General features: G+C 40.5%; 1 protein-coding gene across 1 annotated transcript; it reads right to left on the reverse strand.

Annotated features, from left to right (window-relative positions):
• Positions 1–13,518: 13,518 nt before the first annotated feature.
• LOC113889650 (guanylate-binding protein 1-like) lies at positions 13,519–24,222 on the reverse strand. Its single transcript, XM_027536637.1, has 3 exons — positions 24,050–24,222; positions 21,630–21,829; positions 13,519–13,640 (listed from the first exon to the last, which is right to left on the reverse strand). Exons 2-3 carry the CDS (start codon positions 21,817–21,819, stop codon positions 13,582–13,584), a joined length of 249 nt encoding a protein of 82 aa, XP_027392438.1. The 5' UTR covers positions 21,820–21,829; positions 24,050–24,222; the 3' UTR covers positions 13,519–13,581.

The raw sequence follows: 24,222 nt of genomic DNA on the forward strand, positions 1-24,222 counted from the left end.
AGGCTCATGTTCAATTCTGCTAGTTGTGTGAACATTGAGTATAACACAGGCAAGAACATTTAAGCAATCAGTCTGCAGCCTGGGAAAGTCCTGCTCTGTGAAGCAAAGGCCCGGTCCATGGTGAGCAGCTGTGAACAAATGTGGCAGGTCCTCTGGACTTGAAGTTCTCTCAGGGCCTGGTCCTCCCTGGGGTGGGGAGAGGCAGGGCAACAGGAGTGAAACTTAGAACATGCAAAGCTGGCAGGAGCCTCGGCTTCCTACTTTACTTCCTGTTCAGAAAAGGGGCTGGGACTTGCTCAGTTCTCCTAACCTATCACATGTTTTAAGCCACACAGATGTCATTGTCATTACTATTGTTGACTCTTATGCCATTTCACATCTCCAGGGGATCTTCCACCCTCAGGAATCGAACCCAGGTCTCCTGCATTGCAGGTGGATTTTTTACCAGCTGAACCACAAGGGAAGCCCAAGAACATTGGGTAGCCTATCCCATGTCCAGGGGATCTTCCCCATCCAGGAACCGAACCAGGGTCTCCTGCAATACAGGCCTATTCTTTACCAAGTGAGCTATAAGGAAAGCCCATCACCAACTTGATGGACATCAGTTTGATGGCATCACCAACTTGATGGACATGAGTTTGAGCAAGCTCCAGGAGTTAGTGATGAACAAGGAAGCCTGGCCTGCTGCAGTCCATGGGGTCACAGAGAGTCAGATACGACTGACCACGGAACTGAACTGAACTGATGCCACTTAGCAAACTCCATGTTGTTAATTCAGAGGACTTCCTGTACAAAACCAACTTATCTTAAAATGTTTTACTCTAGATTTGTCACGTCACATTCTGTTAACCACCCTATGAGAATAAATTGGAGTCTACATTTAAACATACACAACGCACTATTATTCGGAAATATTTTGATGTTAATTACATGGAAAATAATTTTTTCCAGCCCAGCCTACTATTGTTCTGAATCTTTGTCTCCTACTTACACATGGACAGAGGAGCCTGGTGGGATACAGTCCATGGTGGGGTCGCAGAGAGTCAGACACAACTTAGTGACTAAGCATGCACATGTGAACTTACTAGGATAAAACACCTTCACTGTACCCTGCAACTTCATCAGTTGCTCCTGCTTTCAAGCCAAACCTAGAGGAGTAAAATCCCTCATGATTTCAATCCAAACCAAGAGAAGTAAAATCCCTCATGGTGACCACATTTCCTATGTAACCTAACCTACCTAAGATAACTCATCTGTGTACATTGAACACTATATAAGACTGACTTGGCACAATGTCACTGATTATTAAGTACTTGTATATAAAAAATGGCAGATGAATTTCAATACCAAGCACCTAGCAGAAATTTTTTTCTTAAAAGATTTTTTCAAAAGATAATTATTTTACTATTATGTATATGTTCTTCCGCCATGACTGTAAAATAATTCAAAGTCATTTAAAAAATTCATTAGTCACAGAAAGAATAAAAATGATAAACTAAAATCCCAACCATGAACTAGAAATTCTAAGAATGACACATATAGTAATTAAGGTTTTTATTATTAGTTTATAAATGTTTCCATAAGTAGAATAATTTTGTACCTATTATGAATTGAATATCCACAAGCAACATGCCCAAATTTATCTATGGACAATAACTTTGGTCATCTGGAAAGGGATATGTAGTGTAGGCAGGAAATTCATTGTTTCATATTATTGGTGAATTAAAAGTCTTAACAATGAAAATTCTCTCCATAACCAATACAACAGAAGGAAATTTGTTATTTTACTGAATAAGCAGTACGTAGTACATGCATAGGCTTCCCAGGCCACACTCGTGGTAAAGAACCTGCCTGCCAATGCAAGAGATATAGAAGACTCAGGTTTGATCCCTGGGTGGGGAAGATCCCCTGGAGAAGGGCATGGCAACCCACTCCAGGATTCTTACCTGGAGAATCCCACGGACAGAGGAGCCTAGCAGGCTACAGTCCATAGGGTCACAAAGAGTCGTACATGACTGAAGCAACTTAGCACTCATGCACGCACATAGTACATGCATATAGATAGACTGAAATGACTAGAAAGAATAAAATCATGTTACTTATGTATGCAAGCAGTTGAATCTTTTTGCATTGCACAATTTTTAATATATAACATATTTTCTTAGAATCAATTGTATCCCATTTTCCCATTAGTAGACTGAACAGCACATTTTGCTGTCATATGCTGAACTTTCTGTACCTTCCTTTATAGAGTTCAACCTATGCTAACATGGGAACTGAGGTATTCATTGTTTGGTTAATTGCCCTCATCTAAAAGAATATTCTAACTTCTCTCATCTCCCTAAAGAGAAATGTTTACAGCCAGGATTGAGCCTAGTTTAAACTCTCAAGGTGTCAGGGAGCCTGGGGCTCTAACTTTCTGGCTATTCACATTTCAAAAGGAATGGAGCTGAAACACTTGGAGACCTCTCAAGGTTATACAGCTGCCAGTCCCTGGGAAGTTTTATTGGCATTCAAAATTTTAGAGAAAATATAGAGATTGGTCCAGCAACTATGGAAAACAGTATGACGTTTCCTCCAAAAAAACCTGGAACTACAATATGACCCAGCTGTTCCAATTCTGAATATTTACCCAAAGAACACAAAAACTAATTTGAAAGGATATATGCATAGCCATGGGCTTCCCTAGTAGCTGAGGCAAAGAATCTGCCTGCAATACAGGAGACCAGGGTTTGATCCCTGGGTCAGGAAGATTCCCTGGAGGAGGAAATGGCAACCTACTCCAGTATTCTTGCCTGGGAAATCCATGGATAGAGAAGCCTGGTGGTCTAGAGTCCACGAGGTAGAGAAGAGTCCAGCACGACTAAGCAACTAAGCTTATACACACACATGACACCTATGTTTATAGCATTATGTGTGATAGCTAAGAAATGGAAACAACCTAAGTGCCTGTCAATAGATGAATGGATAAAGAAGATGAATGGTTTACGCATAAAATAAATACTACTTGGCCATTAAACAGAATGAAATTCTGCCATTTCCAACAACATAGATGGACCTTGAAGGTGTTATCCAAAGTGAAATAACTCAAGCAGGGAAAAGCAAATGCCATATTATTTCACTGGTATGTGGAATCGTAAAAAAAAAGCAAATGAACAAACAAATAGAACAAAGCACACTCATAGATACTGCAAACAGTTGTCATCTGAGAATCTGACACTATCTTCTTGAAACCTTTGGTAAGAAATTAACTCTAGATCAAGTTGATATTGTCCAGTGATTCTGCAAAAGAGTCTAAGTTCTTGACCTGACTGTGACATAGAAAAACAAGCAGTTCAGGGATGTTTAATTTTCCTTTGTTTTTGATAAAAAACACTGATAATTGGAGGCCTCAACTGACCTTTTTCTTAGTGTTAAAAACTTCTCCCAAAAGATCTTTAAACATTTTAAATTAAAGCAGGACAAAAGAACACAAAAATGCTCAGTTCAAAAGTACATAATAGGTGAAATATTACAAAATGAACACACTCCAGTAATTATTTCTGAGGTCAAAAATAAGAACACTCCCAAGTCCAGATGTTTTCTTGTACCCCTTTTAAACTTTAACCCAAGCCCTGCCACTCCAACGCATAGCTATTAGGTTGGTTTAAAAGTAATGGTGGTTTTGCATTGTAGAAATTTGCCATTTAACATTGGAATATATCCTCAAATAAATGTAGTTATGTCATATATCATTTTAATGTGCACTTCTTGCTTTATATGTTTTTGCTAATGACTTATTACTTGCTGCTTATTTTATATTTATTTTAGACTGTGACATGTTAGACGAAAAGCAAATTTGAGCAATTTTTTTATTTGAGTTCAAAATGGGTTGTAAATCAGCAGAGATAACTTGCAATATCAACAATGGATTTGGCTGAGTAACTGCTAATGAAAGAACAGTACAGTAGTTGTTCAAGAAGTTTTGTAAAGGAGACTAGAGCCTGAAGATGAGGAGTGTATCAGCTGGCCATTGAAAGTTGACAATGGCCAATTGAGAGCAATCATTGAAGTCGATCCTCTTACAACTACATGAGAAGTTGTTGAACTCAATGTTGACCATTCTATGGTTGTTCAGTCTTTGAAGCAAATTGGAAAGGTGAAAAAGCTTGATAAGTGGGTGCCTGGTAAGCTGATCGCAAGTCAAAAAATGTCACCGTTTTGAAGTGTCTTATCTTACTGCATGCAACAACAATCAACCAATTCTCAATTGGATTGTGACATGTGATGAAAAGTGGCTTTTATACAACCATAAATGTCCAGCTCAGTGGTTGGATCAAAAAGAAGCTCCAAAGCACTTTCCAAAGCCATACTCGCATCAAAAAAAGCTCATGACCTTTTGGTGATCTGCTGCTGGTCTGAAGCACTACAGCTTTCTGAATCCTGGCAAAACCATTACATCTGAGAAGTATGCTCAGCTAATTGATGAGATACACTGAAAATTGCAGTGCCTGGCATTGGTCAAAAGAAAAGATCCAGCTCTTCTCCATGACAGTGCCTGACCTGTCTGACCACACAAGGTCATAACCAATGCTTTGAAAGTTGAGCAAATTGGGCTACAAACTTTTGCCTCATCTGCCATATTGCTAACTGACTACCACTTCTTCAATCATCTCGACAACTTTTTGTAGTGAAAATGCTTCCACAACCAGCAGGAGGCAGAAAATGCTTTCCAACAGTTCATTGAATCCTGAAGCACAGATTTTTATGCTACAGGAATAAGCAAACATTTCTTCTTGGCAAAAATGTGTTGATTTTTATGGTTCCTATTTTGATTAATAAAGATGTATTTGAGCCTAGTTATAATGATTTGAAATTCACAGTCCAAAACCGAATTACATTTGCACCAATCTTGCAAGAGAGTTCCAGAAAAACATCTATTTATGCTTTATTGACTACGCCAAAGCCTTTGACTGTGTGGATCACAATAAACTGTGGAAAATTCTAAAAGAGATGGGAATACCAGACCACCTGACCTGCCTCTTGAGAAACCTATATGCAGGTCAGGAAGCAACAGTTAGAACTGGACATGGAACAACAGGCTGGTTCCAAATAGGAAAAGAAGAAGGTCAAGGCTGTATATTGTCACCCTGCTTATTTAACTTCTATGCAGAGTACATCATGAGAAACGCTGGGCTGGAAGAAGCACAAGCTGGAATCAAGATTGCTGGGAGAAATATCAGTAACCTCAGATACGCAGATGACACCACCCTTGTGGCACAAAGTGAAGAGGAACTGAAAAGCCTCTGGATGAAAGTGAAAGAGGAGAGTGAAAAAGTTGGCTTAAAGCTCAATATGCAGAAAACGAAGATCATGGCATCTGGTCCCATCACTTCATGGCAAATAGATGGGGAAACAGTGGAAACAGTGACAGACTTTATTTTGGGGGGCTCCAAAATCACTGCAGATGGTGATTGCAGCCATGAAATTAAAAGACACTTACTCCCTGGAAGGAAAGTTATGACCAAACTAGATGGCATATTCAAAAACAGAGGCATTACTTTGCCAACAAAGGTCCATCTAGTCAAGGCTATGGTTTTTCCAGTAGTCATGTATGGATGTGAGAGTTGGACTTGAAGAAAGCTGAGCACTGAAGAATTGATGCTTTTGAACTGTGGTGTTGGAGAAGACTCTTGAGAGTCCCTTGGACTGCAAGGAGATCCAACCAGTCCATTCTAAAGGAGATCAGTCCTGGGTGTTCTTTGGAAGGAATGATGCTGAAGCTGAAATTCCAGTACTTTGGCCACTCATGCCAAGAGTTGACTCACTGGAAAAGACTCTGATGCTGGGAGGGATTGGGGACAGGATGGCATCACCAACTCGATGGACATGAGTTTGAGTGAACTCCGGGAGTTGGTGATGGACAAGGAGGCTTGGTCGCAAAGAGTCAGACATGACTGAGCAACTGAACTGAACTGAATAGCTACTACCTGGCTTTTAACATCAGAGAGTAGATCTGCTTGCTTGTCAACATTACAGAGATGGAATCAAACAGTATGGATTCTACTGTAGCTGGCTCCTTTCATTCAACATTACCACTAGGAGATTCATCCATGTTGTTAGATTTAACTGTAATTTTGTCATTTTCATGCTTTAAGTCTTTTCATAGTAGTTGTTAGAAGTTATGTTATACAGTGCAAATATACTACAATGTACTTATCCATTTACTGTTTATGAACAATTTGGCTATCTTCACTGCTGAAGTATTTCAAATATTGCTGATATGATCATTATATGTATTTCCTTGGTGTGCATGTGCATACATTTCTGATAGCAATATATTTAAAAGTGAAATGGCCACGTTCTTGGGTATTTATGTTAAACTTTAGTATATAATGCCAAAGAGCTTTACCACTGGTGGACTCTATTGTCTGTTGCTACATAAGAAACACTGCAAACCTATTGAATAAAAGCAAAAATTATTTTATTTCTCATAATATGAGAAATATTATAAGAGTTGAGTGGGTAGTTCTTTTCCTGGACTCACCTGGTCTCAGTCACATGGCTGTATTCTATGTGTGAATCTGTAGGAGGCGGAGGACCTTGCACTGCCTCGCCCACAAGTCTGTGGCCTGAGTGGGATGGCCAGAAGACTGGAACCTCTCTCTTCACATGGACTTTCATCATCAAGTTGTCTAGCCTTCACTGAGTCAGCCATCGATTGATTTCCATTTTATCATGTTATGCTTATGCTATAAAGTTGAACAGACTATCACCCTATCCAACAAATCTTGTAGGCCTGTTATAAGAGAAAATGGGTCCTGATCATAGAGAGAAAAAAAAAGGTGTGTTTTTTTTTTTTTTTTTTAAACTATTTTCCTCTGCAGACTTGGTAAACTAAATAGGGGACAGGACTCACTTCCTATTAGAAATAAGCCTTCAGTGTTAGCAGGTCAGAAACAATCAACTCTATAGTGGAAGCAAATCATTCTTCATTATAGGATAAGACTGAAAACTAGGGGGTTATACTCTATGTTTATTTGTATCTCAAAGAGCTAACAAATGTTAGGTCATGATGACCTCAAGTTGTCAAGATTGAGACATTGAAATTAAAAAGACACGGAAAAGCCTACTAACAGAAGGTTTTTGCTGCTTTTAACTCAACAAAATTATCAAATCATCCAGGCCTCGTTAAAGAGGCCATGCCTACAATTGTGTAAATAAATACACTATGGAGAGTAGAATTCAGAGGAAAAAACAAGCCATGATTCATCAAAAACTGCTTCATAATGGTAGCTTTGTTGCATGAATGAATTTAAAGCAATATACAAGCTAATACATATGAAAGTGATAAAGAATAAATTTAAAAAAAAAGAGAGAGGTCAAAATCTGAAAACACAATTGAGTAAAAAGCCAACAGAGTAAGAGTCACATTGAGGTTTCAGGCCTGGTGAGAAACATGTGAATGCAGATGCAAAGATTGAGAACCAGTGAATGGAAGACAAGATGGGCCCTGCAGCTCCAGGGGCCATGCTGAACAGTAAGAGGAGAAAGCCACTGGGGAGTCTGAATCACTCCATCTGACCCAAACTGTGTTCAGAGACAGACTTAAGAGAAATCAGGACCAAGGCTAGATGAGGACAGTGTCTGTGTTTCAAAGTACAGAGGTATATTTGACACAGTTCTCTACATGCAGGCTACCTACTATTGATACTATACACCTGACCTGAGAAAGCTCAGCTTTGTTCAACGCAGTGACCTAAATATGAAGAAGTGGAGCTTCCAAAGCAAATTTTCTGGTGAAGTCAAGAGATGAGGGACGGTCCTAAGATGGCAGAGGAATAGGACAGGGAGACCAATTTCTCCCCCACAAATTCATCAAAAGAGCACTTGAACGCTGAGCAAATACCACAAAACAACTTCTGAACACTGGTGAAGGACACCAGGCACCCAGAAAGGCAGCCCATTGTCTTTGAAAGGAGGTAGGACAAAATATGAAAGATAAAAAGAGAGACAAAGAGTCAGGGATGGAGACCCATCCCAGGGAGGGAGTCTTAAAAGAGGAGAAGTTTCCAAACACCAGGAAAGCCTCTCACTGGCAGGTCTGTGGGGAGTTTTGGAATCTCAGAGGGCAACATAACGAGGAGGAAAAATTAAATAAATAAAACCCACAGATTATGCACCTAACTGCAACTCCCAGCGAAGAAGTAGCCCAGATGCTTGCGTCTGCCACCAGCAAGCAGGGGCTGAACAGGGAGGTGCGGGCTGCATTGCTTAGGGTAAGGACCAGGCCTGAATGCCCTGAGGGTAATCTGAGGGAGCTAATGTGAGAGAGAAACCCAAACCGTGGGATAGCCAGAGAGGAACAAAAAAAAAAAAAAAAAGGAAAGACAGAGAGAGAGAACTTTCCAGTGAAAAGTTCTAACCTAAGGCACTGACAGGCCTGCTTACAGAACAAAGGACTGAGCGAATACCAGAGGAGAGTCAGCTTGCTGCAGACCGACCCATCCTCTGCCGGAGGCAGAGAGGCAGGTGGGTGCCAGGCAGAGCCAGAAGGAAAGGGGCAAACTTGGCCCCAGAGATGGCATGCCCTACCAAACTGTGAGCAGGCTCCCTGTTGCTAACCAAGTCTTCCTGGGATCCTGGACAGTTGACATCCATCAGGAGGGTCACAGCCAGAGATCAGCGCCCCAGAAGAGATACACGGCACACCTGAGATGGCGCTCCCAATGCGCACCCAGGAAACCCAGTGGCTGGGACCGGGGAGGTGATAAGAGGCACAGCCCAATTAATATAGTGAAAATGAGTATACTACCCAAAGCAATTTATAGATTCAATGCAATCCCTATCAAGCTACCAACAGTACTCTTCACAGAGCTAGAACAAATAATTTCACAATTTGTATGGAAATACAAAAAACCTCAAATAGCCAAAGCGATCTTGAGAAAGAAGAATGGAACTGGAGGAATCAACCTACCTGACTTCAGGCTCTACTACAAAGCCACAGTCATCAAGACAGTATGGTACTGGCACAAAGACAGAAATATTGATCAATGGAACAAAATAGAAAGCCCAGAGATAAATCCATGCACATATGGACACCTTATCTTTGACAAAGGAGGCAAGAATATACAATGGATTAAAGACAATCTCTTTAACAAGTGGTACTGGGAAATCTGGTCAACCACTTGTAAAAGAATGAAACCAGAACACTTTCTAACACCATACACAAAAATAAACTCAAAATGGATTAAAAATCTAAACGTAAGACCAGAAACTATAAAACTCCTAGAGGAGAACATAGGCAAAACACTCTCTGACATACATCACAGCAGGATCCTCTATGACCCCCCTCCAGAATATTGGAAATAAAAACAAAAATTAACAAATGGGACCTAATTAACCTTAAAAGCTTCTGCACATCAAAGGAAACTCTAAGCAAGGTGAAAAGACAGCCTTCAGAATGGGAGAAAATAATAGCAAATGAAGCAACTGACAAACAACTAATCTCAAAAATATACAAGCAACTCCTACAGCTCAACTCCAGAAAAATAAATGACCCAATCAAAAAATGGGCCAAAGAACTAAATAGACATTTCTCCAAAGAAGACATACAGATGGCTAACAAACACATGAAAAGATGCTCAACATCACTCATTATCAGAGAAATGCAAATCAAAACCACTATGAGGTACCATTTCACACCAGTCAGAATGGCTGTGATCCAAAAGTCTACAAATAATAAATGCTGGAGAGGGTGTGGAGAAAAGGGAACCCTCTTACACTGTTGGTGGGAATGCAAACTAGTACAGCCACTATGGAGAACAGTGTGGAGATTCCTTAAAAAACTGGAAATAGAATTGCCTTATGATCCAGCAATCCCACTGCTGGGCATACACACTGAGGAAACCAGAAGGGAAAGAGACACGTGTACCCCAATGTTCTTCACAGCACTGTTTACAATAGCCAGGACATGGAAGCAACCTAGATGTCCATCAGCAGATGAATGGATAAGAAAGCTGTGGTACATATACACAATGGAGTATTACTCAGCCATTAAAAAGAATACATTTGAATCAGTTCTAATGAGGTGGATGAAACTGGAGCCTGTTATACAGAGTGAAGTAAGCCAGAAAGAAAAACACCAATACAGTATACTAACGCATATATATGGAATTTAGAAAGATGGTAACAATAACCCTGTGTATGATACAGCAAAAGAGACACTGATGTATAGAACAGTCTTATGGACTCTGTGGGAGAGGGAGAGGGTGGGAAGATTTGGGAGAATGGCATTGAAACATGTAAAATATCATGTATGAAACGAGTTGCCAGTCCAGGTTCAATGCACGATACTGGATGCTTGGGGCTAGTGCACTGGGACGACCCAGAGGGATGGTATGGGGAGGGAGGAGGGAGGAGGGTTCAGGATAGGGAACACATGTATACCTGTGGCAGATTCATTTTGATATTTGGCAAAACTAATACAATTTTGTAAAGTTTAAAAATAAAATAAAATTGTAGTTGGAAAAAAAAAAAAAAAGATGCACAGCCCAGCTGGGAAGAGTGTGCTCGGCAGGCACCTGGTCGGCTGAGCTGCTGGGACCTGGGAAGGGCACAAAACTCAGGCCCAACTGAGTCTGTGCCTTTGTGGGAGTACCCGAGAACCTAAACCTGAGCGGCATAGATCTGGGAAGTGTGGGCAACCCAGGGCCCATCTTAGACAGTTCCCTGGCAGAGCAACCTGGAGCCTGAACAGTGTAGACCGAGAAGGCACACATGCCGTGAGTGGGGGCAAACCCAGTGTGGCCCAGACACTGCAAGTGATATTTGTTTGTAGTATCATGCCAGTGATATTTGTTTGTAGTGTTCTTCCCTCCCTGCAGTGCAATTGAAAAAATAAGCCTAAGTAAATGATCACCTTCACCCCCTTGTGTCAGGGCAGAAGTTAGATACTGAAGAGACTTGCAAACAGAGGAAGCCAAAATAAACAAAGAAGAGGGAATGGCTTTGGAAGTGACAGGTGCAACAGATTAAAACCCTGTAGTTAGCACTGGCTACATTGGAAGGGACCTATAGACCTTGAGAAGAAGTGTAAGGTGGAACAAGGAACTATCTGAAACTGAACTGATGACACAATGCCCTCAACCCTCCAGAGAAATTCCTAGATATATTTTTACTATTATCATTAAAAAATTTTTAAAGATTTTAAAAATTTTAAGTTATTACTCCTTTAATTTTCATTTTAAAGCCTACTATTACCTTGAAAAAAAGACCCTATTTTTAAAGCAAATTTCATTTTTTTATGTATATAACTTTTGCAATTTTGTTTTTTTAATATAGTATTTTTGAGAGTCTAACCTCTCCTCTAGATTTTTAATCTTTTCTTTTTGGTATTTGTTATCAATTCTGTACCTTTAAGAATCCAATCTTCAGTATCCATTTTTACTTAGGAGTGTGATTACTGGCTTCATTGCTTTTTCCCCTTTTGACGCTCTTTTTTCTCGCCCAGGTCACCTCTATTTCCTCCCTCCCCCTTCTCTTCTCTACTTAACTCTGTGAATCTCTTTTGGTGTTTCAGGCTGTGGAGAACACTTAGGGAACTGATCACAGGCTAGACTGGTCTCTCTCTTGACTCCCCCGCCTCTCCTCCTGGTCACCACTATCTCATTCCTCCCTCTTCTCTTCTCTATGGAACTCTGTGAATGTCTCTGAGTGTAGTTGGAAGTGACCTTGTTTTATCTAGGTTTAGGCTCAATTATTGAATGAGCTTGTCTGTTGTGTCACTTCATCATATCAGAGAGTTACTGTCTGATGTTAGTGTTCTGTCAGATTGCTATATTGCACCAGGAACCCCCAGGCTAGTTCCTAACACTGAAACCCTAAGAGTAAGTTTCAGTTCAGTCGTTCATACTGGGTCAGATCAGATCAGATCAGATCAGTCGCTCAGTCGTGTCCGACTCTTTGCGACCCCATGAATCGCAGCAGGCCAGGCCTCCCTGTCCATCACCAACTCCCAGAGTTCACTGAGACTCATGTCCATCGAGTCAGTGATGCCATCCAGCCATCTCATCCTCTGTCATCCCCTTCTCCTCCTGCCCCCAATCCTTCCCAGCATCAGAGTCTTTTCCAATGAGTCAGCTCTTTGCATGAGGTGGCCAAAGTACTGGAGTTTCAGCTTTAGCATCATTCCTTCCAAAGAAATCCCAGGGCTGATCTCCTTCAGAATGGACTGGTTGGATCTCCTTGCAGTCCAAGGGACTCTCAAGAGTCTTCTCCAACACCACAGTTCAAAAGCATCAATCTTCGGCGCTTAGCCTTCTTCACAGTCCAACTCTCACATCCATACATGACCACAGGAAAAACCGTAGCCTTGACTAGACGAACATTTGTTGGCAAAGTAATGTCTCTGCTTTTCAATATGCTATCTAGGTTGGTCATAACTTTCCTTCCAAGAAGTAAGCGTCTTTTAATTTCATGGCTGCAGTCGCCATCTGCAGTGATTTTGGAGCCCAGAAAAATAAAGTCTGACACTGTCCTGGTTTTCTTTTTCTCATATTTAACAAATGCATGAAATGACAATGTAGTAGCAAGGCTTATGGAGGTAATGGGTCACAGAAAGTGTCTCAGACCTTAAAGAGGAAGAAACAGACAATAATCAAATAAATACATACAGTGACTTCAGATGGTGATAAGTGCTCTGAAAGAAACAATGAGGGTTGGAGACTGCAGATAGTTTAAATATGATAGTCAGGATGTCTTCTTTTTTGAGAAGGTAACATTTGAACCAGAAGTGAATGATAAAGAAGCAGCCCTGCCAAAAGTGATTCTGGAAAGGAAAATAGCAGTTGAAAAGGCTCTGATATGTTAGTAAACTTAGCAAGTGAGGAACAGGAGAGAGGCCAGTGTGTCTAAAACACAGCAATCCAGGGGAACGTGCTTCCAGATGAGGATGGAGAGGAAGACAGGGACCAGATCACACAGATGAAGACCACAGAAAGTTTCTATTTTATATTGAAGTAACTGTTTGAAAACCTTAAGCAGAAGGATAATGTAATCTTCAGTTCAGTTCAGTTGAGTCACTCAGTCGTGTCCGAATCTTTGTGACCCCATGAACCGCAGCACGCCAGGCCTCCCTGTCCATCACCAACTCCCGGAGTCTACCCAAACCCATGTCCATCAAGTCAGTGATGCCATCCAACCATCTCATCCTCTGCCGTCCTCTTCTCCTGCCCTCAATCTTTCCCAGCATCGATTCTTAGCCGCTCAGCTTTCTTTAAAGTCCAACTCTCACATCCATTAATGACCACTGGAAAAACCATATAGGCTGGACTAGATGGACCTTTGTTGGCAAAGCAATGTCTCTGCTTTTTTCTGTCCTGTCTAGGTTGATCATAACTTTCCTTCCAAGGAGTAAGCGTCTTTTAATTTCATGGCTGCAATCACCACCTGCGGTGATTTTGGAGCCCAGAAAAATAAAGTTAGCCATTGTTTCCACTGTTTCCCCATCTATTTGCCATGAAGTGATGGGACCAGATGCCATGATCTTCGTTTTCTGAATGTTGAGTTTTAAGCCAACTTTTTCACTCTCCTCTTGCACTTTCAAGTCACATTTAAGGTAGAAACTCCAGTTCCTTTGGAGAAGAGACTTGTCCTTGGGCCTAGAGTAGAAGCAGAAAAGTCTGAGATTAGAGGAAGAGATGATGTTTTCTGGGCTCGGATGGTAGCAGAGGAGGGAAAGAGGGCTGAGGGTTACAACGTTCATTCTGCTGACATCCACTTATTCCTCTATTTCAGCTCTACCCCTCCACAGTCACCTCTGCCTAGTTTCTCCTGATTCAGACCCTCTGTGTTTACACTCTTCAGAGTATAAACTGCCAATCTCTTGCTGAGGTGAAGTAACACCAATTATTGGGGGTGGGGGGTAGGGATGGGCAGTGAACTTGCTGTGGGGATCTGGGGATCTAGTTGTTTCCTAGAAAAGCCTTTAAATGACCTACTTGTGTTTAGTCCTGAACCTTTGGAGAGTTCTGCGTGGGTAGATGTGGTTGCTTCTTGCCTTTCTTTGTTAGTTGTCTGGGATTCAGCGTTTTGAATCTGCTGTCAATTCCTACCTGTCAGTTTGCTTTCTAACATGTCTAGTCTTGTTGTCACTGTCTTTCCCTCTTTTTGGCTATCATGGGGCTATGGCTTAAAAGAACTGCCTCATTGTTATTTCAGTGGGGTTTAAGTAAAGAGAGAGAGCATAAGTATGATTTGTTGTTATTGGTTTAATTGCAGGTTCATTAAGTGATTGAAAAACCAAAAGCTGGGAATTGGAATATTTTGTGATATGTCAAGCTATGTGCTATTCTTTATACTTGTGTTGGCTTTTAAAAGAGGAGGGTTCGGGATGGGGAACACATGTATACCTGTGGCGGATTCATTTTGATATTCGGCAAAACTAATACAATTATGTAAAGTTTAAAAATAAAATAAAATTAGAAAAAAAAAATAAAAGAGAAATGTAACTCAATCCTTGGGATTAATAGCTAATGAGTGTACTTTTCTTATACGTTATGCTCATTTGTTTTCTGTGTAAAAGGCAGTATCTCCCTTATGGAGATAAAGCCTTTTCCATTGCCTCATAGAGAAGACTAGAAGTATTCGGAAATACAGCAGAGATGGCAATATAGCTTAGCTGGTGAGCCAAATTGTGTGGTTCAGATCTCAGCTGTGCAGTTTTCTAGCTGTGTAACCTTGGACGAGTTACTTCATATCTCTGCTTCAATTTTCTTATTTGTAAGATATGGATTATACATCCTTACCTATAGTGCTATTTTGAAGATTAAATGACTTAATAGACCTAAAGAAAAAAAAACAAACAAACTTAGACCTGTTTTTCCTAAGTACTGTACAATTGTTCCTTAAGAAAAAGGGAAAGGGAATCTTTAGGATAGGATACTTACTTAAAGACTGTAATCCCAGTCTGTTGTAGCTGGTAGGCCATAGGATATAAGTGGAAGCTGTCTGTGCTGTTTTTAGGAAATGTCTTAAGTGATCTTACGCTCCTATTACTCCCTAGGTTAGTGGTTTCTCTGACAGTTTGAGTCAGGCATGTTGGCTATTTGGACCACCAGGTGGAATCTTCAACTTGAAGATGGTAGGACAATGGGTGGGAGAGACGGAACCTGAGCTGTAATATCATGAAGCCACCACTCTAGCTCCAGACCTCATATACTTACATAGGAGAGAAATCAACCTCAATTTTGTTTAACTCTTGACCCCTTTTGTTGACCCCTTTTGCTTGCTGACCAAAGGCACTCCACTTTACTTTACATGGACCTTCCAGACCTGACAGTAGAGTGAGAACAAAGTGAGAACAGAGTAGACAGAGAGGGGAGAACAAAGTGGAAGATATTAGCAATGCCTTATTATCTGGAAATGCTTCTCAAGTGGCATTTGTTCCTTGTAGGTACTAAGTGTCAGGCAGGCAGAACTATATTCTTCTTTTACTCATAATCCTAGAGCAGTACTAGGAAGGACCTGATCCAGGAAAAAATGACGATTGAGTCTAAGTTTACAAGTTTCTAGAGCCTTTTCCATCTTACATTCCTGCTATAAAGAGTTATGTTCTTGGAAGTTGCTGAGAGTAAATCTTAAGCATTTTCAGCACACACACACACACACACACACAGGAATTAACTATGTGAGGGGGATATATGTGTTAATTATCTTGATCTCCTTAATCATTCTACAATGTATATGTATATGGAATCACCATTTTGTCTGCTTCTATGTATAAGTATATCCATCAAAAAAAAAAAAAAAAGGAGTTACATTTAGTTTTCAGTCTCATGCAGCTATTTTAAATGGAATACTTTGAGTGTGCATATATATTATTACAGTAAATTAGTTTTATTCAGCCAGATTATGATAGTTGTACAAACATTAGCTTAAGCATTTCAAAAATTGTAGTAGAAAGATTGGCCAACATAACTATGTATCTGTTTTTTGTATTTGTTTGTCTACCTGTGAACCTTTTCAAATACACATTTGACTGGATTTATAGCAATTCAACTATTAGCATTGGTTACTGAAGATGAGAAAGTCTTCACAGCTGTAAACAATTTTTAAAAAGCAAACATGAATTGTGACTTTACAAATCAGTTGGGTAATAAAAATTCATTAGGGCTTCCCTGGTGGGCCAGTGGTTAAGAATCCACCTGCCAATGCAGAGGACACAGGTTTGATCCCTGTTTGGGGAAGATTGCACATGCCACGGGGCATCTAAGCCTGTGTGCCACAACTGCTGAGCTTAAATGCTGAAGCCCATGCGCCTAGAGCCTGTGCTCTGCAACAACGGAAGCCACTGCAAGGAGAAGCCTGCACACCACAACTAGAGAGTAGTCCCCACTCACACCTAGAGAAAGCCCGTGCACAGCAAGGAAGACCCAGCACAGCCAGAAATAAATAGTTTTTTCATTCATTCAAAACATAGGGACCATGTGTAAGGTGTAACAATAAAAATTGTGCTGGTAGAAACATTGTTCTTTGGGATTAGAATTTGGGATTGGTATTTCTTTGACTGTGTGGATCACAACAAACTGGAAATTATTCAAGAGATGGGAATACCAGACCACCTGACCTGCCTGCTAAGAAATCTGTATGCAGGTCAAGAAGCAACAGTTAGAACCAGACATGAAGCAACAGACTGGTTCCAAATTGGGAAAGGAGTACATCAAGACTGTATATTGTCACCCCGCTTAATTAACTTATATGCAGAGTACATCATGTGAAATGCAAGCCTAGATGAAGCACAAACTAGAATCAAGATTGCCAGGACAAATATCAATAATCTCAGATATGCAGATGACACCACCCTTATGGAAGAAAGCGAAGAAGAACTAAAGGACCTCTTGATCAAAGTGAAAGAGGAGAGTGAAAATGTTGGCTTAAAGCTCAATATTCAGAAAACTAAGATCATGGCATCCAGTCCCATCACTACTTGGCAAATAGATGAGGAAACAATGGAAACAATAAGAGACTTTACCTTTTGGGGCTCCAGAATCACTGCAGATGGTGACTGCAGCCATGATATTAAAAGACACTTGCTCCTTGGAAGAAAAGCTATAACTTACCTAGACAGCATATTCAAAAGGAGAGACCTTACCTTGCCAACAAAGATCCGTGTAGTCAAAGCTATGGTTTTTCCAGTAATCATGTATGGATGTGAGATTTGGACTATAAAGAAAGCTGAGAGCTGAGCTGAAGAATCGATGCTTTTGAACTGTGGTGTTGGAGAAGACTCTTGAGAGTCCCTTGGACAGCAAGGAGATCAAACCAGTCAATCCTAAAGGAAATGAGTCATGAATATTCATTGGAAGGACCGATGCTGAAGCTGAAACTCCAATACTTTGGCCACCTGATGCAAAGAACTGACTCATTGGAAAAGACCCTGATACTGGGAAAGATTGAAGGCAGAAGGAGAAGGGGATGACAGAGGATGAGATGGTTGCATGGCATCACTGTCTCGATGGACATGAGTTTGAGTAAACTCTGGGTGTGGGTGATGTACAGGGAAGCCTGGCATGCACGCTCCATGGAGTCACAAAGAGTCAGACAAGACTGAGTAACTGAACAGATCCATAGACTCTTTCTTTCCTAAGTTTGTTTCTCTTCCTATTTCTCCTTCCCAATTTGGATTTTTTCCTTCTAGTTGATAAGGGAAAACCTTATCAACTAGACGTATGAAGGCATCATCTGAGATATGTTGGTATAGGTGTTTAGATCAACTCCTTCCAAATCATAGAAATCCTCTCCCCTCAAGTTCCTGGGTATTTAATTTTCTGTATTTATTTGTTTAATATCTGTATTCACCATTAGACTGTTTTCTCCTTAGGAGAGAAATTTCAACTGTGTTTTACAGTCCTTGGCAGCATACCTGCTAGGTCCTCAACAAATATTTTGAATGGATGAATCCCTATAGTCTGAGCAACTCCTGTTTTCCACATGATGTCATCTAACTTTCTTGTTGTTGTTGTTCAACTGCTCAGTCATGTCTGACTCTTTGTGACCCCATGGACTGCAGCACCCCAGGCTTTCCTGTCCTTCCCCATCTCCTCAAACTTGCTCAAACCTATGTGCATTGAGTTGGTGATGCCATGCAATCATCTCATACTCTGTCATCCCCTTCTCCTCCTGCCTTCATTCTTTTCCAGCATCAGGGTCTTTCCCAGTGAGTCAGCTCTTCACATCAGGTGGCCAAAGTATTGGAGCTTTAGCCTTAGCATCAGTCCCTCCAATGAATTTTCAGGATTGATTTCCTTTGGAATTGACTGGTTTGATGTCCTTGCAGTCCAAGGGACTCTCATAAGTCTTCTCTAACACTGTGGTCAAAAGCATCAATTCTTCAGTGCTCAGCCTTCTTTATGGTCCAGCTCTCACATCCATACATGAGTACTAGAAAAACCATAGCTTTGACTGTTAGGACCTTTGTTGGCAAAGTGATGTCTCTGCTTTTTAATACGCTGTCTAGGTTTGTCATAGCTTTTCCTTCAAGGAGCAAGTGTCTTTTAGTTTCATGGCTGAAGTCACCATCTGCAGTGATTTTGGAGCCCAAGAAAATAAAGTTAGTCAAAAAAATCTGTCTAGAGAGATTGTTTTGGAGTTAGGTTGGAAAAAATCTCCATGATAAAAACTGGGTGAGTTTGCCTGTCTTGTGTTCTATGAATGGTTCTCTGTCAAAGACCTCCCCAGGGGATGAGAAGAGTAAGGTATGTGTGTTTGCATATGACAGGCAAATAATTTGGCATTTTGAGTTCTAACCCATATTTCCCCCTTTTTATTTGGATAAAAGCCCAACACAACAATGGACGAATTTTTAGTGCCCATTGGAACTTAGCCGCCAGTGTTAGGCACGTGCTTTTGTCAGGGCTGACTCTAGAAAAGCGTCTTAAACCTTCTGCTCTGCAGTGAGTGGCAGGATCATTGTAAAAACTCCTGCTGCTGCTGCTAAGTCGCATCAGTCGTGTCCAACTCTGTGCAACCCCATAGACCGCAGCCCACCAGGCTCTCCCGTCCCTGGGACTCTCCAGGCAAGAACACTGGAGTGGGTTGCCATTTCCTTCTCCAATGCATGAAAGTGAAAAGTAAAAGTGAAGTCGCTCAGTCGTGTCTGACTCTTAGCGACCCCATGGACTGCAGCCTACCAGGCTCCTCGGTCCATGGGATTTTCCAGGCAAGAGTACTGGAGTGGGCCGCCATTGCCAACTCCTAGGTAGATGGAATCTATGCTGTAATCTCTTGATATTAGATTTGTTTTCAATGCAGAGAACATGTACAGGTTTTGTTAGATTTATACCTAAAGTGTCTCGTTTTTTGGTAGCTATTGTAAATGGCATTAATTTTTCAGTTTTGGTCTCTGTGTTCATTGCTTGCATGTAGAAGTACAGTTGAAGATAGATTTTTGGGTGTTAATCTTGTATACTACAAGCTTGTTAATAAATTCACTCATTAGTTCTAAGATGTTGATTTCCTGGGACTCTCTATGTGGACGATCTTGTTTGAAAATAAGGACATTTTATTTTATTCTTTCTGATCTATACGCCTTTTATTTCTTTCTCTTGCCATATTATGCTAAAATTTTCAGTGTAACATTGAACTGGAGTAGTGAGAACAGACATCTTTGTCTTATCCTTTAGTAGGGGCCAGGCACTCAATTTTTTCATCATTAAACCTGATGTTAGCAATAGGTTTTTTGGAGATGGCTTTAATCAGTTTGAAGAAGTTGATTTTTACTTCTAGGTTGCTGGGAGTTTTATCATGATAGGTGTTTTGTCAAGGTTTTTCTGCATCTATTTCTATAATTAAGTGATTTTCTTTCTTCATACTGTTATATGGCAAATTACATTAATTGATTTTTGAACCACTCTTGCATTCACATTATAAACCCCACTTGACTGAGGCTCCTTATGTTTATGTATTGCTGGATTTGACTTTTCATGAGGTTAATGGTCAGTAGTTTTCTTTCTTGAACTGTTTTTGTCTGATCATGGCATCAGAATAATGCTGCTTTGTAAATGAATTGGGAAATCTTTCCTCTTCCATTTTAAATTGGTGTTAATTTTTTCTTTAAATTCTTGATTTAAATTCTTGATTAAATTCATAAGGGACGACACCTCTCCTAAACTCCTCCCTACCTCTTCTTCAGAGGTCATTAATCCAGCACAGTTCACCATAAGCTATCAATTTCAAGTTTATACACACTCCAATTTCACAGAGCCTTGTTTTCCAGCCAACTCCTGTAAGCTGGCTTCCCTTTTTCCTGCAAAAGAGCTCTGATAAATTGTTGTGTTGGATACCACCCACTTCTGTCCTCTCCCTGTTTCCTGGGGTGAAACTGCAGGGTTTTACACCTTCTCTCAATTCTACAGAGCTCTGCAGCCCACCATAACCTCCTGATTCTTTTCCCTAGGTTATTGTACTGAAATGCTGAATCCTTGGGTGCAAGTTTCACTTCTTTCCCTCCCACTTGATGGAGAAGATTCTGAATCACGTGTCTTATCCTTACCTACAGAGCCATTGCAGCTATTAAGAGTCACTGATTCCTTTTTCTCTATGGCAGCATAGTAAAATGACAAAGTTTATGGGAATGGCAGGAGGTTGGGTCAAGTTCTACTTCTTTTCCTTTGTCTTGAAAGATAAGGCTCAGAATTGTGTGCTTTGTCTCAGTCCTGGAGAGCCATGCAGGCTGCTAAGAGCTTCTGCCCCTGTTTTTTGTTCTTAGCTTCTCCCAGGAGTCTAACCAATTTGGTTTATCTCAGAGCTCTGAGGGAGGTGACATGGGAATAGGTTTCTTGAGCAGCATTTGGAAAGTCTAGGGAAGTTGGCTGCATGCTTCACTCGTTCTTTGCCCTCAAGGGAAAAAGTGTGGGCTGAGTGGATTTTTCTAGGTGCTGAGTTGTTCTGGCTTAGGGGAAAGGCTGATGTTATTAAAGGAAAACTGCTTCTCATACCCATTTCAGAGAGATATCTCTAAGTTTGTGTTCATCTGCATGCTAAGTTGCTTCCGTCATGTCTGACTCCGCAACCCAATGGATTTAGCCCACCAGGCTCCTCTCTCCATGGGGATTCTCCAGGCAGGAATACTGGAGTGGGTTGCCATGTCCTCCTCCAGGGCATCTTCCCTACCCAGGATCAAATCCGAGTCTCCTGATCTCTGCATTGCAGGTGGATTCTTTACCTACTGAGCCATTGGGGAAGCCCATGTGTAACTTCACAACAGTTAAAAGTAAGAAAAGAAATAAGAATAACCAATACAGATTTAAACATTTTTTTAATTTAAAGATCAATGGAAATGCTTTCACTACATGAATGTTTTTGTAAATGTCTTATAGTTTATTTTTACGTACATTACTTATTTTTTATTACCACATTAGTCTTTCTAGAAAAGGAACAATTTATGCTTTTAAAAAAGAAACTAAGACAAAGTGCAAAGAGCTGTGATCTGATACAGGTCATAGTGACAATGGCAACATGACTGTGGACTGAAAGTTAGCTTTCAATATTCCTTCCGGGTCTCTCACTTCCTCTCCTCACATCACTGTGCTACATGCTTGGAGTATGGGTGGACAGAAGGGACTTGGCTGGGTTCTGCTGGTCTTACTCACCCTTTTTCTCCCCAGCCAGATTGTTCATCAGGTAGGATTTGCCCGTGCAGTAGAGGCCCATAATAGCCACCACCACAACAGGCTGCTTGATGGCAGATAGGATCTTCAGGGCTTTCAGATTAACCAGCAGTTGCCCATTAGTGTTCTCACTGAGGCACTCTGGGCCTGGCATGTGGGCCTCTGAGGCCATGTTGCCTTGTCTGCAGGGGAAGAGATGGGATGAATTAGAATTTCCAGGCTAAACAGATCAAGAGCTTTCATCAGGTTATTTTGCATTCAGAAGGAGGAATGTAAAAATCTCCATGATATAATTGTGTCCCCGGTTAACAGAGACAATATCAACAAAGAGAAAGACAATCCTAACGCATTTTGTGATTTTTTTTTTTTTTTTTTTTTGGCCAATCACAAAAAAACCTTGGCCATTTATGTCAGCAGAGTATTAGCAAAGTAGCCCATTTAAAATACTGATATGACAGTGACTTACCAATATTCAATCACCCTCATAAGCAAAGTCTTCCATTTAATTTACCATGGAAATCTTCTGTTAGGATCCACATTAAAAAATTTATGAAAGTGAAAATTGCTCAGTTGTGTCCAACTTTTTGGGACCCCATTTATAGTCCATGGAATTCTCCAGACCAAAATACTGGAGTGGTTAGCCTTTCCCTTTTCCAGAAGATCTTCCCAACCCAGGGATCAAACCCAGGTCTCCTGCATTGCAGGCAGATTCTTTACCAGCTGAGCCTCCAGGGAAGCCCAAGATTATGGGAACGGGTAGTCTATCCCTTCACCAGCAGATCTTTCTAGCCCAGGAATCCAACCGGCATTGCAGGTGGAATTTATACTAGATGTTAAATGTAAAACAAAACAGGGTTCAGAGGGATTTGTTGCACTTCCTAACTGTGAGAATCCATATTTATTTTTTATTCATTAATTCTTACTATGAATAAAGAATTTCATGAGCAAATGTTCATCACTTGATATGTCTCAAAACTATTTTTAATGATTTGAAATGCATCTTTTTTCTCACTAGTTACCCTTATTTCTACTGGAATAATGGTCCACAGAATTTCTCACATTTCTTTTCTAAAAGTGGAACTTACTTTAGCAAATTTTATAAAAATATGTAACCTTGAGAAACACATGATTTAAGACTCTTCCGAAACCTTGCTATGGACTTGTATAAGCAAGGGGCTCTGAAACTTAAAATTCATTAGCTTCAAAATAAACTAGCCTCCAAATAAGTGGGGATAAACTATACAATTGCAAATACTGTATGGTGCTAAGAATTGTGTGTATGTAAGGGAAGAAAAAGACAATGAATTAAAAGATTAAAGATTAAAATATCAAGAAGAGATCAAGAGAGCTAGAGAAGAAAATTATTGAGAGAAATAGCTATATTTCCAGCCAAACCATTCTAAGTTTTCTGTTTTGTTCTCTTCTCCTGTCTTGTAGAGGAGAAGTAGAAACAAGAAGAGGATGAAGAGAGGTAGGGATAAAGAGAGAGGAGTGGGAAGGGAACCAAGGAGAGGAAACTGAAAAGAAGAGAGAGAGGTGTCAGACAGTAGGTGATGAATGGAGCTAGTGTCAAGCCAAGAAAGTCAGGGGAAGAGTCTCCAGAAGGCAAGATCAGAACTCCTTGAGAGACCATAGAGGGCAAAGTAAACAACAGTGGTGACTTTAGCACTGCTCCAGAGTAGATTCTTTAAAGAAAAAGCTTTTTAGTAAAGTGGTAGGGTCGAATTCTGTCCTAAGGCTTAAGCCATCCTTGAGGTGGCACCAAGAAATTGAACTTAGTGAACCTGTGCTGTTTCTAAAGGAAGACATCCATTTTGAAGCAGAATTTAAGTGTAGGACCGAAGAGTATGATGTCCTTATAAATCTACATCTTTCACTCTGGGTTTCAGTTTTTTTCCTTGTCTTTAACAGTATCAGGTGGCTGTTTCCACTGTAGCTCACTTACTGTTCTCTCCTTCTCATGAAAAAAAAAAAAAAAAATCTGTTACCTTTTCAGTTTCTTAGCTGCAGACAAATCAGTATTGAGCAAGTTGTATCAAAGACAATGGTAATACAATTGTGTCCCCAGTCAACATAGACAACATCATCAAAGAGAAAGATAATCCTAATTCATTTCAAACTCTTAGTTTAGCTCCATGTCCTTGATGATTAATTCCACACAAGCACAGTCATGACCCTGGGATGGGCTGCCCCTTGCTCACAGCTAGATCTCATCTGACCAATGTCCCAAATCAGGATGAACTACAGTCTATCTTGATGCTGATCATTTTTTAGAAAACTAACTAACCCTTACAGATTCCTTCCTACCCCTGCACTAATCTTGCCATGGGCTCCTCTTCCCACAGGAGGGCTCCTTTAGCACTGAAGAAGAATCTGCTTTAAGGAAAAAGTAAACTTCTTACCTGTTTTCTGCTCAGCTCAGGTAGAGTGGTTCTGTAACAAAGTTCTCCGTCTCTCACTAGATGGTTAGGCTTTTATTTCACCAGCTCAATTTCCCGGGTCTTGCCTGCTTTCCTTTAGTAAATAGACAGTTAGAATTAAAGCAACCTCTCTAACAGCTTTAGAGTTATATGAA

Source organism: Bos indicus x Bos taurus, chromosome 3 (assembly GCF_003369695.1).
Source record: "Bos indicus x Bos taurus breed Angus x Brahman F1 hybrid chromosome 3, Bos_hybrid_MaternalHap_v2.0, whole genome shotgun sequence".
Lineage (NCBI taxonomy): Eukaryota > Metazoa > Chordata > Mammalia > Artiodactyla > Bovidae > Bos > Bos indicus x Bos taurus.